This window comes from Acomys minous (assembly GCF_964271855.1).
Source record: "Acomys minous genome assembly, chromosome: 14".
NCBI lineage: Eukaryota > Metazoa > Chordata > Mammalia > Rodentia > Muridae > Acomys > Acomys minous.
In genome coordinates, this window is record NC_140496.1 from 50,091,961 (window position 1) to 50,113,245 (window position 21,285).

Consider the following 21,285-nt stretch of genomic DNA (forward strand, 5'->3'; position numbering starts at 1 on the left):
GTACCCAGGGTCTCAGCCTGGCTGCACATGACTTGGAAGTAGTCTCTGTGCTTTTCAGTGAGATCCAGATTCCTTGTTACTTCAGCGAGTGCATCTCAAAGTCAGTGGAGCGCAGTCTGCTTAGCCATCGCCCTTCCACGTGCTTCTGCAGGGACGTGACATCGTGAGCCATGGGAGAGCCATTGCTCGCTCTCAAGTCACAGCATGGAGAATGAAGGCCCCAGCTTCCTATTCATGCACATTTGAAAATGTCATGAAAACTGCTCTAGCCCTGCGAGCTAAAATGAGAGGGGTGGGAAGCGGTGGGAGCCAGTGGGAAGGTTTTGCTGGGATGGAAGCTTGCATCGGACTCAAGGTCTTGATTTTTTTCTTCTTCTTGTTCTTCTTATGTTGTACTTGAAACCTGTCTGTTTCTCATATGCTTGAGAGTACTTCCAGTGTATTTCTGAAGAGATTTACGTGGACTGGGGAGATGGCTCAGTTGGTAAAATATTTGCTGTATGAGCATGAGGACCTGTGTCCAGTCCCCACAGTCCCCATAAAAATGTTAGATTCTGCAAGCTCAGTCAGGAGGAAGGTCACCGAGGCTTTGCTGGCCAGGTAGCCAGGCCCCATGAGAGACTCCCAGAAAACAAGGAGGATGAGTCCTGAGGCCTTTGACATTTGTTCATGTACACACACGTGTATGCGTTCATGTGCGCGCGCACACACTCACGCTTGACTGGTTTCTGTCAGCTCAGGTTATCTTTGATGGGCAGATGAAACTCCTCAGATGCACAGGCCTCAGAGCCACCTATACTCCAAGTTGCCGTGTGGCTTGGGGGTAGAGCCTGTGCTGAGCAGTCTCTGCTAGTTTAAGAAACAGTTTTTTAGGCCGCCCCCACTCTCCTGGGCCGCCCCCACTCTCCTGGGCCGCCCCCACTCTCCTGGGCCGCCCCCACTCTCCTGGGCCGCCCCCACTGTCCACTGTGATGACTGGGTGGAGCTGGAAGGCTTAGGTTTCTAACAGCCCCTCAGGTGATGGTTAGTAAGCACAGACCTGGAACCTGGGGCCTCTTTCCCAATTCCAGCCTGGTTGACTGAGGAATAAGATTCGGGTAAGTGGGTTCTTCCTGTTTTGTTAATATGCCTTTTTAATTGACACAGAATTGTTCCATGTCTTTACTGTGTACAGCATGTCTATAAAATGCATAAGATCAGCTCAGGCCATTCATGTATTCACCACGGTTTTCAGTGGTGGCAGAGAGTCGCCCTGGCAGTGCACCTGGGCAGTCACCCTGCTGTGCCCCTCTTACCCACCTCCTAAGTCCTTGACGTCTGGCCCCTCCCCCAGCCTCTGGTCATGTTGTTCTGTCTACTTGTCTGAGCTCACCATTCTTAGCATCCATGTATTAATGAGAGTATGGTGTTTGTGTGTGTGTGTGTGTGTGTGTGTGTGTGTGTGTGTGTGTGTGTGTGTGTTTTCAAGTTCTATAGGGTCACATTCATTGGTCTCCCAGTGGCCAGGGTGTGTCACCCGAGCACTTGGATTTCTGTATTAGAATTCCTCTGCCTGTTTGCTCAGGGCAGTCTGGCTGAATCTTCACATCCACAGTGACGGATCCTTGACATACATACCTTTCTCTCTGGATCCATCTTCATTTGGCATCAGCACAACTGTGCCTCTGGCTATTGATTACTATTTGCCCATTTGTTTTCTTTCCCATTTGTGTGTGTGTGTGTGTGTGTGTGTGTGTGTGTCTGTCTGTCTGTCTGTCTGTCTTTACTCTTACATCAAGCTTGACAATGAGAGTCCTCACTAACAGGAACTGGATTGTATGCTCCATGGACACATTCAGCTGATGACATAGTTGTTAGTAAATACTTAATTTCCTTCACTCATTACTATTTTCTTATAAAAAAGCTCATTTTTGAGGACCCCATTCCCAGGTGTAACTCACCACATATCTCTTTGGCTGTTAAGTCTGGTTCTGTCTGTCATCTTCCTTCTTCCTTATGGAGAAAGATAAGAGCCACCTACCGGATCTTCCCTGGCCTTAGCCTGGGAATTTCCTTTGTATTTATAAATACAGTTTCCGTTGTCTATTCTTATCTTTTGTTCTTCTTCCGTGTCTATTAACCAGCTGCAGTACCAACCATAGTAGGCCCTTACTAAATGCTGGCGAAGTATGTTTTAAATGGAAATTTCTACTAGGCCATTTAAAAACTCAGCACCAAGCATTAAGAAGGAGGGTTAGGGTTCAGGTTTCCAACTTGGGGATTGACTTCACATTCCAGAGGTAGTGCTTCTCCCAGATCCTGGAGAGTGAAGCCAGCGGCATGAAACCCTGCTTGCAATACGATGCAGAAAGGCCTTCCCCTCAGCCACTGGAAGCAGACTGACAGAGGAAGACCCACAGCAGCTGTGGCTCTGACCCAGGCAGTGTGTAAATGCAGCCCCGGCCTTTGGCTGTTGGGAAACAGTGCAGCAGAATTAGATTTCTTGGGCTTCAGCTGATATGTGTGACTTGTGGGTTATAATTCACTGAAGTCAGTCAAGCCAAAGCTATTACTTACCTGTACACTCGGAGAGGTGATGGGTGACTCCACTGCCAGTGAGGAATTGCTGGCTCAGACTCCTTGGAGGACATGACATCATAGGTCAAGGTATTTCAAATGTCCCAAAGTCATTTCTCCCCCAATAAAGTAGTTTTCTCTAAACAGGTTTTCTTCTGTTGTAATTGATGGAGCCGGGTTCTTGGCAGGTAATCCTTTTAGGCTCCCTGCACAGAAGAAAATTTCTTTTAAGAAATACCAGGAAGCTGTCCCTAGCCTGCCAATGAGAAGGCCGGGCCTCGTGTTCTGCTGTACCCCAGATGGCAGAGTCCCGTGGTGGCCCTTTCCTGCCTGGGTGTGTTGGCACCTGTGGCCCAAGTTTCCAGGGCAGGGATACTTCTTGTATGATAAGACACTTGGTTTTGGCTGTTGGGGATAGTAAGATTTTCTCAAAATAGTATATGCTTTTAACTGTTGAGCCATCTCTAGCTCGCCATTAAAAATACTATTATTCTTTGAGAATTTCATACAATGTACTTTTATCACATGTACCCCCTCCCCCAACTCCTGCCAGATCCATTCTCCGTTACCTACCAACCTAACATTTTGTCCTCCTTAAAACAAACAAGCAAAGATCCACGAAGTCCAATTTGTGCTGTTCGTATACTCATAGGTGTATATGACCAGCGTATGCCACTGGTTGACGCACCAGGGCAACATCCTTAAAGCAAACCGAGTCTCTCTATTCCGGCTGCTAGAAGTTGCCAAGTAGCTCAGCTAGGGGTGGGACTTGACACCCACCTCCCCCTCCATGCTGAGATTTGTGTCTTGGCTAGAGTTTAAGTATGATGTCACAGTTGCTGGGAGTCCGTCTGCGTGCTCGCCCTGTTGTGTCCATGAAGCCCCATTTCCTTTAAGTCACCCACTGTCTCACACTCTTTCCTCCACAATGATTTCTGAGCCTTGGGAGGAGACAGTTGACATAGAGGGCCGAGCATTCCACAGTCTCTCAGTCTCTGCACCTTGATAGTCAAGGGCTCAACCTGCCATTTTTGTTCATAATGAAACACTAAGCTGACTTTACATTGGGCAGACTGGGGTTTCTCAGAGACAACTACTTGGCATTTCAGATTTCTTGAACATTTCATTGGTGATATGAAAATACTCTTTGGATACGATGTATGGTTTAATATACCACAGTAAACCATGATTGATGTATTTGAAGTTCAGGGGGAAAAAAAAACCCCAAACTCTTGTAACAGAGTCCCAAAGAATTGGCACATACACAGAAATTAGAGGAGACCCAGGCAGATCTCGTCTTTATCCTCTTCCTGTGTCTTGTCCCGCCTCCTGAGTGCCTGCCTCAGCTGCACACTGCTTCCTTGTCCTTGGTGTTGTTTGAGTTTCTGTTTGCCTCATTTTCTGTGGTCCTGCAGGTTTACCCCATTGCCTCATACATGCCAAGAGAACAACTGGTGAGTGGCCAGCCCAGCCCCCAGTCCTTGTTAGACCAGGATGGTCAGTTTCTCCTAGTTGGTACCATAGTATTTTTAACATAAGGTTATGGTCCCTGTTTCAAAGGAAAATAGCTTCCTTTTCCCACATTCACGTTCATGGACACAGTCAAACACTCATTGCTTTTTTGTAAGAAGGACAGGGTGTTATATAAATTCAGAAAGACACCAGGCGGGAGCGGTAGTTCTCTTAGGCAATGAACGGCCTGTTTTAAGATGCCCAGTGTCCTTTTTTTGTCTAGTTTGGCAATCATTTTTCTGTTAAAAGCAAGTGCTTGTCTGCACATTGGTCTTGGTTTTGATAATCTGGGCATGGCCTTGCTGTCTGGCGCTGGCATTGTGGAAAGTGGCTCAGGTACCTCACTGGGTGGATTCAGAGAGACAGATCTAAAGTGAGTCGCGCTCTGAGGAAGAGCAGGTGGGCGCATTTCGCCCCACTATGGCCCTCCCTGCAGCCTTTGCGTTCTGCTTGGTCAGCTCTTTTCTGCACCTGCAGGGCCACTGGGATCAGAAGACCCTGAGCCTCTTTGCTTTAGTGCGAGCTGGTAGCTCCGGCCTGTGGAGGTTTGCCTGGCTACCCTCTCATGTTTCTAAGGAAGGAGAATTCCATACTGTGGGCCTCTGGGCTTTGAGCGGTTTTGAAAATCGCTTCACCTGATTGCCTGTATCAGCACAGTGGAGTAGATCTACGTTCTTGCTTAAAGACAGGGGGTTGGATGCAGGGAGCACAGGAAAGCTGCTGTGGGATTACATCCAGCTTGGCCCTTGTGACTTAGGGCTTCTGTTTGTTGTACAACACACACACACACACACACACACACACGTGCGCGCTGTTGTGGGGTGTAAGCCCTCAGTCTGATCGATGCACATTCATTATCTAGCACCTTTCCTGGGAGTTGCAGAAGGCGCTGCCCTAAATGCCCCACCACCCTGACAAGGGCCAAGGGACGTTGATGCGTGCAAGAGATAAGCACCTGCAGCCTTTTTCTGAGGAATGGGCAGCTTGTCTCCCGCTAGCTTCAGAGAAGCTCTTAAAGCTAATCTCAGGCCTGTATACGTGGCCATTGACAAACCGTCGGTGTCTGTGCAAGCCCTTGGGGGCCGTAACATGTGTCCTGTGTAGTTCCTTGTTCAGTGATGTGGATAATTGTGCGTGTCTCTCAGGTATGCCCAGCTCATGTCTTTCTGTTGTCTTGTAGCTGCACATGCTAAAACTTGGGGAGTTTTATTTTTGAGCCAGAACGTTGGATATCCACATAGCTTTAAGTTCCCACAATGGAAGATTGGCCACCTAAAATAAGGACACGTGTCTAAATTTTGTAGTAGCATTTTACTGCTTAAGACTCCAAGGCACTTGTAAGTCTTACATTAAATCTTGCTTGACTCTGATTTTCCTTTCGGTTTCATTGTGTTTTGCTGCTGAGGATTTTTCTTGCTTGATGCCATTGTTGGAATTCATTGCTCTTTCCTGCCCATGAGTTGGCTGGCTGCGTCTCAGGGGTAAATAATGAAGGGCCCTCATTAGCTTCATCTGTCAGCGGGGACACAGCTCAGGGGAAAGCATTGATTTCGGTCAAACAGGCCTGCTTTGCACCCTCCTTTCTTCTTCCAGAGGTCTTAGAAAAGATTATGTAAGTTATTCAAGCAAACCGGGCTTAGCAACGCTATCCATATGAGGCAAAAGAAAACACCTGCCCCTTCACGGTGGCAAGCTTTCACGCCGCTGCCACAATTAATAAGCCCAGTTCTGCTCTCCTGGGAGTCCCAGGCGGCCACTGCTTAGAATTTGCTAACCCTGAGCACCCAATATGCTTTTCTCAATCTTGGCCCCAACTTCCCTGTCCTGTGGGTTACATAATCTGCCCGCTGCCAAGCAGAAGGTGACCTCAGGAAGATGACCTCCGGAGCCTTGGAGCAGCCCTGGAGCTTGACTTTAGCTGCACTGTTGAGCAGTCCCAGAGGACTGAGCTAGCCTCCTCCCTCAGCCTAGACGTTTGAGGATCTCTGAGAAAAGTCATGTGGGTGTGAGGAGGTGAAGGCCCTCCGGACTCCGGACCTACCAGTTATTTGTTGCATAATGAGGGATGCAATTGTCACTTTCATCTTGTTGAGTAAAAACCTTAGGGGTTTTCTTTGTAGTACAACTGTATGTCTGTTCTGAGCTATGCGTGGCTTGGTTGCATGTTCAGGCCTCCTGTTAGGTGGCTGCTGTTTTCTACACAGGAATTGAGCTGGTGGAAGCACTCCTATCATGGGCCCTGTTGGCCTGCAGCCCTCATATCTGCAGCAGCCTGTAGTGTCCTTTTCTGTTCTGCAAGCAAGCTCGTTGCAACCCCCCACCCCCACCCCTACCCCCGCGCCCACAAACACACCTGATCCTGCAGCAGTCATTTGGAAGGAAGGAAATGGAATTTGCTCTCTGAGATTGCGTCAGAGATGTAACTCTAGGACAGTTCTCTTATGGTGACACTCCGAGAGTGTCATTGCTCCAAGAATGAGCTTTGTGTGAGTCCATGTGAAGAGATAGTTGTGGCCTTTCTCATCCAGTGTCCTCCAGGCTGGTGACTGAGTGGTAAATGTGACTGTATCCCTTCCTGAGGTTGTAGGTCATGAGTGCCTTCCGTGGCCTCCCTCCTCTGCTCCTTGCCGCTGCAGGGTGAGCAAGTTACTGTGTTTCCAGTTGGGTTTAGTGATTGGCCACGCCCTGCTTCAGGGAAGCCAGTGGGACATAGCCTCAGAGAGCATTAGATGCGCACTGTAGAAAGCACTAGGGTTACAGGTAAGATCCAGGCCCCTACCCAGGCGCCCGAGGTTCAGTAACTTTGTAAATACAGTTTTATTGCAGTGCAGTCACACTTAGTCATTTGTGCCTGGGTAGGGGTCATTTCACTAACGTGTAAGCTTCTGCTCAGAGGCCCTGCACATAATACGTTTTTGTGTAGACTTTCAGTTCGATTCTAATGACGTAGTCAAGCATCTTGAGCAGGTGGAGGGGCGTGCACTGTCACTTCTAAGAGAGTGGTCATTTCTTGACGCCGTTTCCCTGATGTGCTGTTTTGCGCTTAAGTTGCCCTCATTGTTCTACACCCTAGACCTGGCCTTCTGCTGCCAGAAGTGCTCAGAGCTGGCTCGTCTGCTCTGAGGAAGAAGAGACGCTGTGGGGTCTTCTGAGGGCCATTGGCACCCCAGAGACTGCACCCCCTTCCTGCCTTTCAGAAATGCATGTGCCCTTCTGACGTGGGAGCCTGTTAGGTTGCAGAAAGTGCGGCCTCCCGCACCGAGGTCCATCAGGCCGGGTTAGAATCATGAGCAGCCTGCACTGCTGGCTTGTCACACTGCACAGAATTCAACCCTGGAAGTAGCCGGGCTGGTAGCCAGCACTGTTTTGTGTTGGTTTACTATTGGCACAGTCTCTAGGATCTTTGCCTGATGTGCAAGCCTGTTTTTCCAAAGTAAGAATATTGATTCTTCTTATACAAGAGTGTTTTCCTTTTCACTAAGGCTGATTGTGTGTGTGTGCTTGAGCGTGTGTGTGTGTGTGTGTGTGTGTGTGTGTGTGTGTGTGTGCTTGAGCATGTGTGTGCGCGTATGTATACATATGTATGTATCTTTTCTCCCCAACTCCACCACCATGTCCCACTCATGGAAACTTCATTTGCCCGAGGGATGACCACACAGATGTTCACTGTGTGTATTTTCAGAAATGTTAGCAGTTTGAAATCTCCGTGTTTCTTAGTGAAGTACTTGTCTCTCCTTGTCCCCTTTCCTTGAGAAGAGAGCAGTTCCCCTCAAAGAAGGGCGATGGTAGTGGCTCCTCCTTCCGGCACAGGAGAAGATGCAGCGAGCATCTGGGAAGTCCTTCTCTAGAATTTATTCCTCTTTTAGTAATTAAGTGGAACTGTCTATGTCTTGTTTTGTTCTGCAAACCATAATGTTGCTTTCAATAACTTGTGGAACTAGGTGCTTCATGTAATGCGTTGCTCGGCAGCTCAGCACTCCCTAGGGTTAGTGACCTGTGTTTGCCCAGCACAGGGGGCAACAGTTAGCTCCAGCAGCAGGAAGAAGGAAGCCAAGTTTCCAGACATAAAGTTGAAAGGGCATCTAGAGCATTTCATTTGATGTTCAACTATTTATTTATTTTGTTATTTAACCCAGAGACTCTTAGCCAGGTTTTCGTGTGAACCATACACAGAGATGGTGAGCTTGAACATTTCTACAGTTTCCCAAAGACAGTATGGCCAAGAACTGTGGACAGTCTGACATTTTTTTGTGCTGTCACACTATTGAATTGGCCAGCCAGTTGTATGTGGATCCTGGCAGCAGATATGTGCGTCCCAGCCCGGAGCCACTAACAGAAGTCAGAGCATCCGTGTTTTCTCATCCCATTTCCACAGGTGATAGGGCAGGGGTGGGGGTGGGGGTGGGGAGCGGAACCTGTGCAGAGTAGGATAGGAGAGGAATCCAGGCCATCTTATTTGATGGATGAAGCCCCGTCTTCGCTCCAGAGAGACACCGTCTCTGCTGTCCTCAAGCCCATCTCCCCTACAGACATTCTCAGAAACCTCATCCAGAACCAAGATGTCCAGATGACTGGATGTGCAGAGGCGTGAAGAGGTCCAGGGAGAACTTTCTTCCACCAGATACAAGGGCAGGACCATGGGAGATGAGAGCAGAGATGGCTGGTTCACTGGGTGCACGGCGGGCTCAGGGCTCAGGTGGGAGGCTGCTGTGGCTGCCATTCTGTAGAACCCGCAGCTCTCCTTCAGGGTGTGTTGCTTGTACAAAGTAAGGCTTTGTTGTGACAGTACCCAGAATGTGCAGTGTGCTCTTCAGCCATGTTTATCTTCACTGCTTTCTCTCAGACTCTTCACCTCGTGTCTTTCTTCTTCTGTACCCCTAACAGCTCCCACAGTTTACTTTCATGTCCTTTCTTTCCTTTCCCCTTCAAGATGTTTTAAAGAAGGGAAGAGAATAACAGAAACTCTTTTAGGAGATTATTTTTCTCCACTATTTTTGGAGGGAAGGTAGGTAGGGTGTTTGGAAGAATTAAGTATTAAAAATGTAAGCCATATAAAAAACTAACAAAAATATGGATGGTTATGTAATGAATATCCTATCTGTGATTTGGGGAGGGGGTTCTTTAAAAAGCCAGACGACAACCATGAACCATGGCATCCACTGCGCCGGGGCTGCTCCTGTGAGCCTGTGGGAGCTGAGTGTATTTATTTGACCATTTAATGCCTTATTGCACTCCTTCTGAGAGGACAGCATGTAATAGATAATTTATTTTTGGGGGGGGGCTTTTCTCTTCACCAACTCTAGCTCCCAAATAAATGACATAGATTATTAGATTTATTGATAAGATTTAGGCTCAATAACTGGGCAGGTATGCTTTATACTAAGCCTCTTAAGTTACTTGGCTACTTCCCAGCCACACGCCCCAAGTTACTTCCCATATATCCTGCCTGGGCTGTTTCTAGTCCATCATGGTGATATTCTCTCCCCCCCCCCTCTCTCTCTCCTTTCCCCCTCCCTCCCTCCCTCCCTCCCTCCCTCCCTTCCTTCCTTCCTTCCTTCCTTCCGCCCTCCCTCCCTCCTTCCCTCCCTCCCTCCCTCCCTCCCTTCCTTCCCTAACCCTCATGCTCCCTTCGTCTCTTCTGCCCAGCTACAGGATGTTGAGCTTTTGTACTAATCAATCAGCAATACTTGGGGAGCAGAGTTTACACAGCATTGATCAGCCTACATGACAATGCACTCGACCTGCTCAACTCAGATTGCAACCTGAATTTAGCATTTGTATACACAGAGCACCAGACCAACCCCAACAGCCAGATTCGCAGCATCTTTTCTGCCCTAGTGGCTACTCCACTGTATTTTCCAAACTCTGTTTTGCCATGCAGATCTCTGCGCTCCAGGGCTCCAGAGTTCTCCAAGAGACTTAGGGTTTTTCCCAGACACAGTTTCTAGACTTGCATTTTGCCATTATCCAGGACCACTGCAACTCATAAGCATCTGTGCCTGTGGAGGTTTAATGAGAGTGGCCTGCATATTGGTGAGCTGTTCAGAAAGGATTAGGAGGTGAGGTTTCAAAGGCCCAGACCAAGTCCCTGAGTGATGGGTGTACTAGAAAGAAAGGTGGACAAGGAAATAGGCTGGATGATGTGTGAATAAAATACAGAGGTTTTGATATACATTTTAAATTTCAAGTCTTAACTTGAAAGATTCAGGTTTTCTTCGGTTGCCTGGATGCCACAAGTCTCATTCTCTCTCTGTTGGCCTCCATTTTGCAAATCAGATACGCGCTCTTAGCTACTGCTCTGGCTCCATACCTGCCTATCTGTGGCCGTGCTTCCTGCCATGGTGGTCATAGAGCCATCCTCTGAAACTGTAAGCAAGCTGACAATTAAAAGCTTCCTTTTGTAATTTGCTTTGGTCGTGGTGTCTCTTCACAGCAGTAGAACAGTAACTAATAGTGTGTGTGTGTGTGTGGGCACAGAAATTTAAATATGAGTGATTTAGTTCAAATTGAAAGGCTCTTTGGTGAGCTCATTAGTATGAGATGGTGTAGCACATAGATGTTGGACAAACACAAGAAGATACAGAAAACACAGCGGCTTTGAGAACCTGGCACTGGGCAGAGATTGCCCAGTGAGTTTCAGGTTTGGGATAAGCTAGAGCAAACAGTGCTAAGGCAAAGGCCCTTGCCTTCCATGTCTGTACTTCCAGGAGCTCTCTCGTTTTCCAAGAGGGGAGGGTTGTTTCCCCCTCCACTAACACAGAGGCAAAGGGAAAACACAGAGCGAAAGATGCAAGGGGTCTGTAGACCACAGCTGTGCAATTTACGAGCTTCCTTTTCAAAGGGCCCATTGCTGCAGTCACGTTGTTTGTCTTCGCTGCAGCTGTCCTCCCCCTTGGCTGATGGATGGCCATCCTTCAGTCCAGTCGCTGCCCAAGTCCAGGCACACGTGACGGGAGAGTGGTACAGCCTCTCATCTTCGACCACTGCTGCCGTGCCACTCGACGCGCCTTGAGTGATTGCTGTGAGATTAAATGGCAACTGTTGGGCTGACCGTGGCCTTAAATCCTCCGGGAGAGCCTCACTGTCCGCCCTTCTCCCTTCCTGATTAGTAAGACACCATTAGAGGCTCATTTTCTTGTAAAGGATTTAGTGTCTTTTGTAGCTAGGTGGTCCAGGTCACTAGGATTTATAAGTTCCGTGGCTCAGAGTGAGACAGGATTTTTGGCTTCCCAAGTGCCACAGGGAAGGTTCATAAGTAAATTCTTATAAGAATAGTATTCTTTAACGGAGCTGGCTATCAAGCACCTGTCAGGGCTGTCAGTGATGGAGCAGGTCTTGCACTTGGTGTCTAAAGTCCATTTTGGTTTATAGCTTCTCACGGGTTGCACAGACACTGGGGAAGGCCTTGTGTTCTTGACATTCTACCTGGCTCTGTCAGGCCCGCAGGAGAAGGAGAGACTGATCTTGCCGTGAAGAAAAGTGGCTGACACCATCATAAAGGCACTGATCTCAGCCTGCCTTCTATCTCTGTGGTGACAGGCCTTCAGAGGTCCCCGGCCTCCCCTGTAGGCTGAGAAGCTTCGCAGGAGAGGAGGGCTAGGAAGAGGCAGAGCCTGGGGCAGGGTGGGTACCGTGCAGCTGCTCTCACTGACGGAAGAGGACTGCTGGGGACCACCAGCTGACCGTGTTAGCAGTGTGGCACAGAGCAGCGAGAGGGCCCTTCTCCTGGTGAGAGGGGCGGGGGAGGATGAGAAAAGCATCCTGGAAGGGATGTTGAGGGGAAATGGGCAGGAGGAGTTCTGCTCAAGAAGAGCATAGGGCTGTGCTCGGAATGTGGAAGGACGCAGATGCTGATCAGTGAAGCTGGTTTGAGCTGAAGGGCTTGAGTTTGTGGTGAAGAGCATTGTCAGGGTGGACATACGTGTGCTGGAAATAACTGAGTTAAAGGGTCTGTCCATCTGTCTGTCTGTGTGTGCTAGTGGTGCAGGCTTTTAACTCCAGTGCTTGGGATACAGAGACCAGTAAATCTCTAATTTCAAGGCCAGCCGGGGTTCCATAATGAGACGCCGTGTCTGAAGAACAGCACAGAGGAAAGATAATTCTGTGTGCCATAGCCACGAGGCTCTAGATCTGAGGTAATTGATGAGTAATCTGAGTTGATGGTTATGTGTTCGAGGCCCACAGTGATTAGTTTTTTTTATTAACTTGAAACAAGCTAAAGCCACCTGGGAAGAGGGAACCTCAACTGAGAAAATGCCCCCACAGATTGGCCTGTGGGCAGTGTCTTGACTGGTGATTGACGAGGCAGGACCTAGCCCACTGTGGGCGGTGCCACCACTTCCCCAAGTGGCCCTGGGCTGTATAAAAAGCAAGCTGAGTGAGCTATGGAGAGCAAGCCAGTACGTTCCTCCATGGCTTCTCCTCAGTTGACCTTGGTGGCAGACCCTTCCCTGCCCAAGTTCCTGTTGGTCTGTCATGGTGTTATCACAGCAGGTGAAAGCAAACTCTAGAGTAAGAGTCTGTTCACTGACCTTCTCCTCAGCATATTTTGAGACTTTATTTGTTTATTTATTTATATTTTGCCTGCATGCGTGTCTGTTGCACCACATGTGTTCCTGGGAAGGCCAGAAGAGGGTGTCAGATCGCCAGGATATGTGGTGACAGATAATTGTGAGCCATCATGTGGTTGCTAGGAATTGGACCCATGTCCTCTGGAAGAGCAGCCAGTGCTCTTAACCGCTGAGCCATCTCTTTGAATTTTGAATTCTAAGGAAAGACCTAATTGTCAAAGATGGTGTGGTTCCTTGATCTGCCCATTTTAAAACTCCAGTCATTTGTTCTTCCAGGAGGAATCCTGATTGTTAGTTTTCTGGTTCCCACATCTAAATGTGAGGCGAAGAACCTTTCAACATTGCAGTGGTCTCCGACAGCTGCAGTTCAGGTGCTTAATGTTTAAGTTTGTGTGACTTTTCCTCCAAGTAGAAGAAATGAGTGAGGGCAGATTGCACCACACACAGCCTCATCTGTGGGATCACTGTGCGTGCGGTAGAGGCAGGTCTTGGGTTTTCATCTTCTCTTGGACTGGTCACTGAAAGCTCTGCAGCAGTGAGCCACAAGCCCCAGGCTGCCACGTGACCCCACGGATGTGCACTCTATGCTGCTAGTGTGTTAGCTGCAGTCTGTTTACAGTATTTCCAAAGGTAACCCCATTCTCAGCCGAGGAACTTCTGCATCTGAGAAGTCACGCCACCATTTTGAGCACTGATTTTCTAGCTAGTTAAAAGGGATTGCCTTCGTAGGTTACTTTCTGTTGCTGTGATAAAGCACCGAGGCCACCAAGCAGCTTGGGCAGGAAAGGGTTCATTTCAGTTTTCAGTTATAGCCCAGCATGGAAGGGACCTGGAGGCCGGGAGTGAAACAAACCTAGTTGACAAAAGCCAACCAGGACACTTGTTATAAAAACAAAAAAATTCCAATCCTTCGATATTACCAAGAAAGATTCAGGAGCCAGATGTTGCAGTGAAAACCTACTAGCTAGGAGAGGCAGAGAAGGCATCCGGCCACTGTCCCAGCAGGAAAAAGCCAAAAGCCAGAAAGCTGAAAGCCAAGAGCTCCTTCTTCACGCTGTCAGCTGGTTTCTTGCTCTGCCTCTTGACCTAGGGTTGACTTTATTTAGGTCTTGGATTAAAGGTGTGTGTTTTAGGGGGCTGGAGAGATGGCTCAGTGGTTAAGAGTGCCGCTTGCTCTTCCAAAGGTCCTGAGTTCAATTCCCAGGAACCACATGGTGGCTTATAACCATCTGTAATGTGATAGGGTGCCCTCTTCTGGCCTGCAGGTGTATATGCAAGCAGAGCACTGTATATATAATAAATAAATAAATAAATCTTTAAAAAAAAAAAAAAGGTGTATGCTAGGGCTGAGCCACACCAGACGAGAAACAGGTTTTCACAGTTCACAATCTCAGGGTTCCCAATGAGATCAAACATCCTGCAACCAACACTGATAATGGTGGTAGATTAGACAAGATCAGATTTCCACAAACATGGAGACGTTCAGTAAACTGTCTTAGTGTGAGATGTAACTACTTCTGGAGTGGTTAGGGGTATGACAGGACTATCCCAGTGCTATGACGACACATGGGGGCTGGGGTCCTGGCCATCTGGGCTTGGACTGTTGTATTACTGTTTCTATGAGGGTTCACATATTAATTCTGTCCTTCAAATGTATCCTCAGGCCCAGCCAGAGCCGGCCATCTATGGTGCAGTGGCTAAACATGCAGTCTCCAACCACAGCAAGCTCCAACCCAGCCGGTACACCTCCTTCTCCCAGGATGTCACCTTTCCCCGTCTCTCCTGCTGCCTCCATTGCAGACAAGCTGCCTGAATGGTACGTGGTTACGGATGTGATGTGGCATAAGGCGAGGGCACATGAAAGGGCCTTGACAACCCTATTAGAAAATGCTTGTCCTGGATCCCTTGGCATTGATAGTCAGAGTTTTACCAGGGCTGTGCCTCGTCTCAGAAGCAAGGATAGTGACCACATAGTCATGGTGGGATTGGTTTCAGGACCCCTTACAACCAAATAATCTACCTGTCATCTAGTTGATCATATAGAAAGAATGCTTTGGTGTTTACATATGACCTGCACTTATCCTCCTGTATATCTGAAATCATCTATAGGTAAAATTTAATACCTAATAATGTAAATGCTGTGTAAACCATAGGTAGTGAGTGGGGAGGGGGGGACAGAGTGAGTGTGCAGAACGGTCCTTCCAGAGTGCTGTGGCAACTAGACGCCATACATGGACTCACTAGGAACCTGTTTAGTGTGTGTGTATACGTGTACACACGTGTATACACGCAGGTGTCTCTTCCTCTTACTTTGCTGATGCCCAGCTGAAATGCTCAGAGCTAAACATGCTGTGTGCACCTCACAGCACTGAGCTGTGGAATGGGACATCCCACTGGGCAGTGAGGAGAATCTGGTGGAGGAGCTCATGGACGGCTTCCCAGGGAGGGTCCCTAGGGAAGGGGTTGCTGTGGAAGCCCATCATTTACCTAAGAGAAGTTCATGTCCCTGTCCTTTCCTCTCCAGCAGGCACTGCCCGGCTCTTGGTGTGTACATGGGATTTGGGAAATGGGGAGGCGCTGTGAGGCTTCTGTCTTCTGTTTGCTCATGCAAGCCTTCTGTGTTCTCTCTGCAGCGTTATCAATCGCAAGGCCCGTGCGGTGTACCCATGTGAGGCAGAGCACAGCTCGGAGCTGTCATTTGAAATAGGAGCCATTTTTGAGGATGGTAAGTGCTGGCAAGTCGCTGTGGTGGGCACAGTGTTCCCTCCTGCCCGGTGGCCATTCTCTGTTCCTTCTAGCCCATGCAGGTCACTTCTGATGGTGGCAAGAAGCCAGCAGCGCTGGAAGTCAAGGGCGTCTGATATGCATCCTTGGTTTTTCCACCCTTCCACTGTCCCTCACCAAGCTCTTTAATGCATCACGCTACCAGGGAAGAGTCCGTGGGAGTCAGGGCGCTCCGCTTTCCCCCTCCTGCAGCGCTCTTGCGCTTGTGGGTTTCTGCCAACTGGAACTGTGTGCGAATCTGTAGAGTTTGCATTTTAAATAAGGATGTGGACTGGTTGAATGTTTAATATTCATAACATACATTTAGGAGCTATGCCTGTTTTAATATTTCACAAATTTCTCCTCTGGTTCAGTGAATATATTTTCCTGCTTTTCTCTTGGTTTCTTCCCTCCCTAGTCACAGTCATTATGAAATTCATTGGTTGCTGTGGAAACCGTGGTGTCGAGTGTGGGTGGAGCTCCCCAAAAGAGTTCCTAGGAAGCAGGGGAAACCTTGATGCTGGGATGGAATGGTTGGTTGGCCTGCATGTTTCGAGCCTTAGGAACAGGTCACCACAGTGTGTCAGGAAGTCAGGAGTGCGGCGTTCGCTGCAGCTTGTTTTATACAGAGCAAGTTGCTTCGTTAAAAATAGATTCTGTGTGTGTGGAGTGTGCTCCTGGAGCCAGAGTCCCGATAACGTCAGACAACAGGCAGCAGTGGCAGCCCTCGCACAAGATAGTGCTTTGTGGAGAAATTTCAGTGTTTAAGTGATCGCTGTGGCATGTGCACATACAGTTCTATGAGGAGACCGTGGTCACACAGCTGCTCTGCCATGCGGTGGGGCAGCATGCAGTTGGAGGACATGGTAGTACTGAGACTGTGATGAATTCTTGCATCGTGTGACTTAGTGTGTGTAGGAGCCTGTGAGATGCCTCGCATGGTACTCTGTGAGACAGCTACCTCTGTAGAAGGATGCCCAAGACTGTGCGTAAAATGCAGGCACAGCTAAGTCCATCACCACTAGCTCATACACTGAGACTGGAAATGGGTGTACAGGTTGCTTAGATGTCATCAAGGCCAGAGTATTCCTGCGGTTCTTAAATGCTCTCAGCTGGAGACTTGGGTCTTTGACTGGTGCCATTGTGGGGTGAGGTGTGGCCACAGTCCCCAGGCCACATGTAACTCTAGCAAAGGGGATGCTTTCTCTTTGTATTTTATGAGGAAACTTCCAGAACTTCTGAGTATAACTGCCTCTACATGCCTTTGGTTAAAAGTTGGTCAAATGTTTCACTCTAAAGTTGTCACTTTGGGGACTTAGGTCAACCGAGAACTACATTGGGTACATGGTGCCTCCTTTGGGCACATAGCCACCTGTGTCTCTGTACACCAAATCTGAGTCTGTGGCATGGATAAAAGATAAAAGAAAGGCCCAGAAGGTAGCCAACCCAGGGGTCCCAGGTACTCTACTGCCAAAGTCCCTTATTTACGACTATTCCTTTAAAAAGAGTCATAAAATATGCGCATACTCTTACATAGATGTACATAGAGATAAACACACAGCCCCCCCTGCCCCCCACCACATGCACTCATGGACTAACAGCAGCCCTGCCCCTTCCTTTCCTCTGGAAGCTCTAAGTGCTTTGTGCATCAGGTTTCCCCCCTAGTCTGCAAGGATGTATGGGGTGAAGTAGGGATCTTTGGAAGACTGGGCCTTGTGGGGGTCATGTTACCAGCTGTGGTACCATGTTAGGGCTTTCACACTGTGCTGCAGAAATGGCTGCGTCTAGCCAGGTTACATCTCCCTTGGGCACAGTGCCCTGTAGTGAGGGTGACCAGCTCTGTCTAGCATGCTGGCCTGAGCACGTAGGGCATCTCAGTTCCTCAGCCCCTCCCCGCCAAAGGCTGTGTGTTCCAAAAGGGTGTGGCTGGTATGCTGACACTCTTCCCTCCCCAGCATGCAGATGTCTCTTCTTCTGCGAGCCCTGTGTCTTACAGGTGGCTCCTTAAGTCTCTGTTGTGGTGCACGTGAGTTCAGTGGGGAGTTTTCAGAGTTGGCATACTCAGACTTGCTATTCCTTACGGGCGGGTCTTTGAGAGCACAGTAAACTGAAGCCTGTGTGTAGGGTGAATTCTTTCATTACTTTATGTACTTTTATCTTCTGTGCAGAGTTGATCTCTCCACTGTGAAACGCAGATACTTGGTCAGAATATTAGTCTTACTAAAGCCCTTCCTCCAGTGGCTGTGGGGTCTTCCCACTGGACAGCCAACATGAAGTGAAACGGTTGGAGGGTCATGTGACTGTCGTCAGAGCCAGGCAGCACCCCAAGTAGCTACTATTTATTCTCAACCTTGAGAAGCATCTCCGGGAACAGTCCCTAGCTGTAGACCAGCTGCTTGGCACAGATTGAGAGAACCACCCCCCCCAAACCTACCAGGAGTCCTAAGTTGTATGGAAAACCAAAGAGCCTTTATTCTGCAGGGATCCAGTGCACTGGGGTCCTCGCCTGTGCAAAGCAAGATGGTGAACACCCCGAGTTGAGCATGCAGGTTTTTTTTATAGGTAATCGGGGAAGTTCCAAGGTGGTTTAGGTAATATTTACTTCCATTGGCACAGATTAGGAGCCAAGGGTACGAGCACATCTGGGATTGGTTAGGGCTCTGGTCTAGGGCTAGGGGCTCTCGAAACTGGTTCAAACCAGCCCAAACTGGTAGGTGTTCTTGAGGCTACGTGACTATGGTAAGGATTTAGGGGCTTTTCAAACTAGTAGCTAAGCAACCTTATCTTCCTCAGGCCAGGTGTCCTGGCTGTCCCTGATTGGCTGTCCGTTTTCTGTGGTATTTTTAGTAACTGCTGAGCTCACTTCTGAGGAATGGAGGCTGAGGCCTGCTCCAAGCTAACGAGACCCTGAAGCTGGTAATGCAGTCGGCTTGACTTGCTTAGCCAGGCCTCCTCACAGCGACAGTCAACATCCCTGACACCCAAGAAGGTTTCCTCATGTGCTCACATAAATGGCTTGGAATCTTCCAGCAATCATAGCATTCTGCAGTATAATCCATTTTTGTACTGTCGCCGAGGGCAGAAACCAGCGTATGGCCTGAAATGACCCCTGGGCTTCACTGTTCCTAGTTAGGGCTTTGGAGCCATCACAAACAGGAAGTAGAGCAGCAAGTGGAAGGGAGGGGGCCCTTTAGGGAGTGCGGCACTCTCTGTTCCTTCTCTTCTTACTGTGAGGCTGTATAGATTTAGGTTGTGGGTTCAAGTTCTTGGCTGAGGTGTGGGTCTGTAGCTCTGGGAGACGATGTATGCTTGCAGGGCAGGCAGCGTTCCTTCCCCGCTTCCTCGGGGACTGTTGGTATCAGCTGGTCAGGTATGAAGTGTGGGCTCCCCATAGGGCCCATGAGCACAGGGTGAACGGGCACTAGCCCACACTTGGTGCTGAGGCCAAGCGCCCATGCGGCCCAGTATATATTGATTGGTTTCTACATGTGGTGGCATATCTCTACTGCTTGGGCAGCAAGTCTCTAGGGATTAAACGTCAGAAGGTTTCCAGTACATAGAGTGACCCCTGTAGAGTGCAGTGTGCATCCCCTAGGAAGGTGATGATGTGGGGACATCACCACTCTGCAGGGCCTTCCAGATGCACTCCGAATGTGGGCATCTCAGAAAGCTGATGAGTGCCAGATGAATGCATGCAGTGTGACGCTGGCTAAACCCAGAAGCAAGCAGACTGGCATCAGGCCTGTGGGACAAAGGTGTTTTAATTAAACCTTAGGAAGGAGAATGAGAAATGTGGCATTGGAGCCCGTGGTCCCCCAGGGTAGGAAGAGGGTCAGGTGGGAGGTGGAATGGCGTCCTCAGACACATCCTACACAGGGCCCATGCTGCCCTTTTGAAGCTGAGGCTGAGTTCCGAGTGATGTCCTCTGCTGAAGCCACTTGTCACAGATGTGTAGTTTGCACTGAGCTAGGATGCAGAGGGCCAACACTCGGTCCTGTTATGGATGCAGCTTTGTAGAAAAGGGTTGTTTACTGGTTCCACAGCCACTGGTGTCGCTGGATAATGGGATGGGGTGGCAAGAGCACAGTGACTCTGCCACTTCAGACCCGCTGGAGAGGGAGAGGGCGACGGACCATGGTTGGTGAGCTTGTAGAGAAATGGAAACCCTGGTGCCGTTCCTTGGCGGTGGGGACAGGGACAGCCATGTGGAAGATAGTACTGTGGCTACTCAAAAAGTGAACAATGGAATCACGTGTCGCCTAGCAGCCCGAGCATACACTCTAAAGGAGGAAAAACAGGGATTCTGGTATATGTATGGCAGTGTTGACAGCAGCAGCAGCATTCACAGACAGCTCGAAGGCGGAAACAACCCAAGTGCCCCTCAGCAGTAAGTGGACTAACTGTGTGGTGCACACTTATTAAGCAGGAGTTGTGAGTACACCACACAGAACATCTGAGCCATGGGGATGTTGAGCCGAAGATACCAAAGCGACAAATAGATGGTTCCATCTATTTATAGGGAACACCCAGATTCTTAGATAGAAGGATAGAGGCCACCAGGAAACGTTGTGTGTACAGAAGGTCGCCCTAGGAAAAGGCCCACAGAGAGTGACAGGAGCCACTATGGCTCCTGCCATAAACACGGGAGCATGGCTGCCTTGCTGAGCAGCTGATAGGCTCCAGTGTAGGAGACCCTCAGGGTCCCTGCCAGCCCCTCCTTCCTGCCAGAGCAGCTGCACTGTGGTCCCTGCCAAGGTTGGCCCTGTCCCACAGTGGGGAATGAGAGAGTGAACAGACATTTCTGAAGCCGTCACAGATGAGCCTTGGTGAGCTGTGGGGTATCGGCTTGAGTTTACAGTCAGTCCCTCAGGACACCTCGTGGGGAGTGGCTCCAGTGTAGAATCTGGTCCTTTCTCCATCCATTGGTGGTGGTGCCAGTAGAGTATGGATGAAGCCTTTGTCACCTTGGTAACAAGGACAGGGTGAAGGGCACGGAGGGGATGAGGAACTGCTGCCTGCTGACTCACCGTGAAAGCATGCCTTAAATGTATCTGATCATATGTGTGAGACACGGGGCTGGGTGCCAGGGAACGTGAGTTCTCATGTGTCTGTTGTAGGCTACACTAGGAGTCCCACTGTCCTGGCCTCTTAGGCACACATGGGCTGTGTAGGCATCATGTGGGCCCTCGTGTGCTCTGCAAGTCTGTGCTGCTCAGGCGTGGTTGGAGTGTGGAGTATTTAGTGCCTAGGGAGCCACCGAGTAGAAGCCTTAAAGCTACTTGGCAGATGGAAGAGAGTGTCAGAAGGCCATGGTGACACAGAGAGCGGAATGCAGCGTCTCCTTCAAGGGAGACAACAAAATGGCTGCCTCCTCAAAAAGGACGGTTATGACTCAGCTGTCCGCGTTCTCCAAACATGAGCGGGTCGTGAATTGCTCTGTTGCTATTGGAGGTCACAAAAGAATGAAGAGCAAAGCACACACGGGTGAGAGGTGGATGCTGCTTCATGAGGTGGTGCAGTGTGTGTGCCCGCACTCAAGCCTGTAGGATGAAATCATTGCTGCTGCTTGTGACCCAAAGCTGTGTTTCAGAGCTGGTTTCTGGGTGGTTCTGTAAACAGCCAGTGTTTCAGCTGAGACCCTTTAGGTTTGTTTGTTTGTTTGTTTGTTTAATGTTTTTATTGTTTGTTACTTGATACCAAAATGCTAGTTTTCTGGCCTGAGTCCTAGGTCTGTGCTGTCCAGCCTGGGCCTTGTCACGTGACTATCAGGGCATTGTGCTCAGATGTGTAAGGTCTAGGCCTGCCCATAGGAGCCCCCTATCCAGTGTGGGAGTGACATCAGTGTGTGCTGATTGCTGGAGTGGTCACAAAGGTCCAAACAGAC

At 49.2% G+C, this 21,285-nt stretch overlaps 1 protein-coding gene across 5 annotated transcripts in view; it reads left to right on the forward strand.

Moving 5' to 3' along the window:
- ARHGAP10 (Rho GTPase activating protein 10) overlaps positions 1 to 21,285 on the forward strand; it is a 269,421-nt gene that overhangs the window by 247,029 nt on the left and 1,107 nt on the right. For all 5 annotated transcript variants that reach the window (XM_084755701.1, XM_084755703.1, XM_084755700.1 and 2 more), the window contains 2 exons: positions 14,302 to 14,454; positions 15,272 to 15,363. In XM_084755701.1, the coding sequence (XP_084611827.1) occupies positions 14,302 to 14,454; positions 15,272 to 15,363 (245 nt within the window). The remainder of the gene's footprint in view (positions 1 to 14,301; positions 14,455 to 15,271; positions 15,364 to 21,285) is intronic.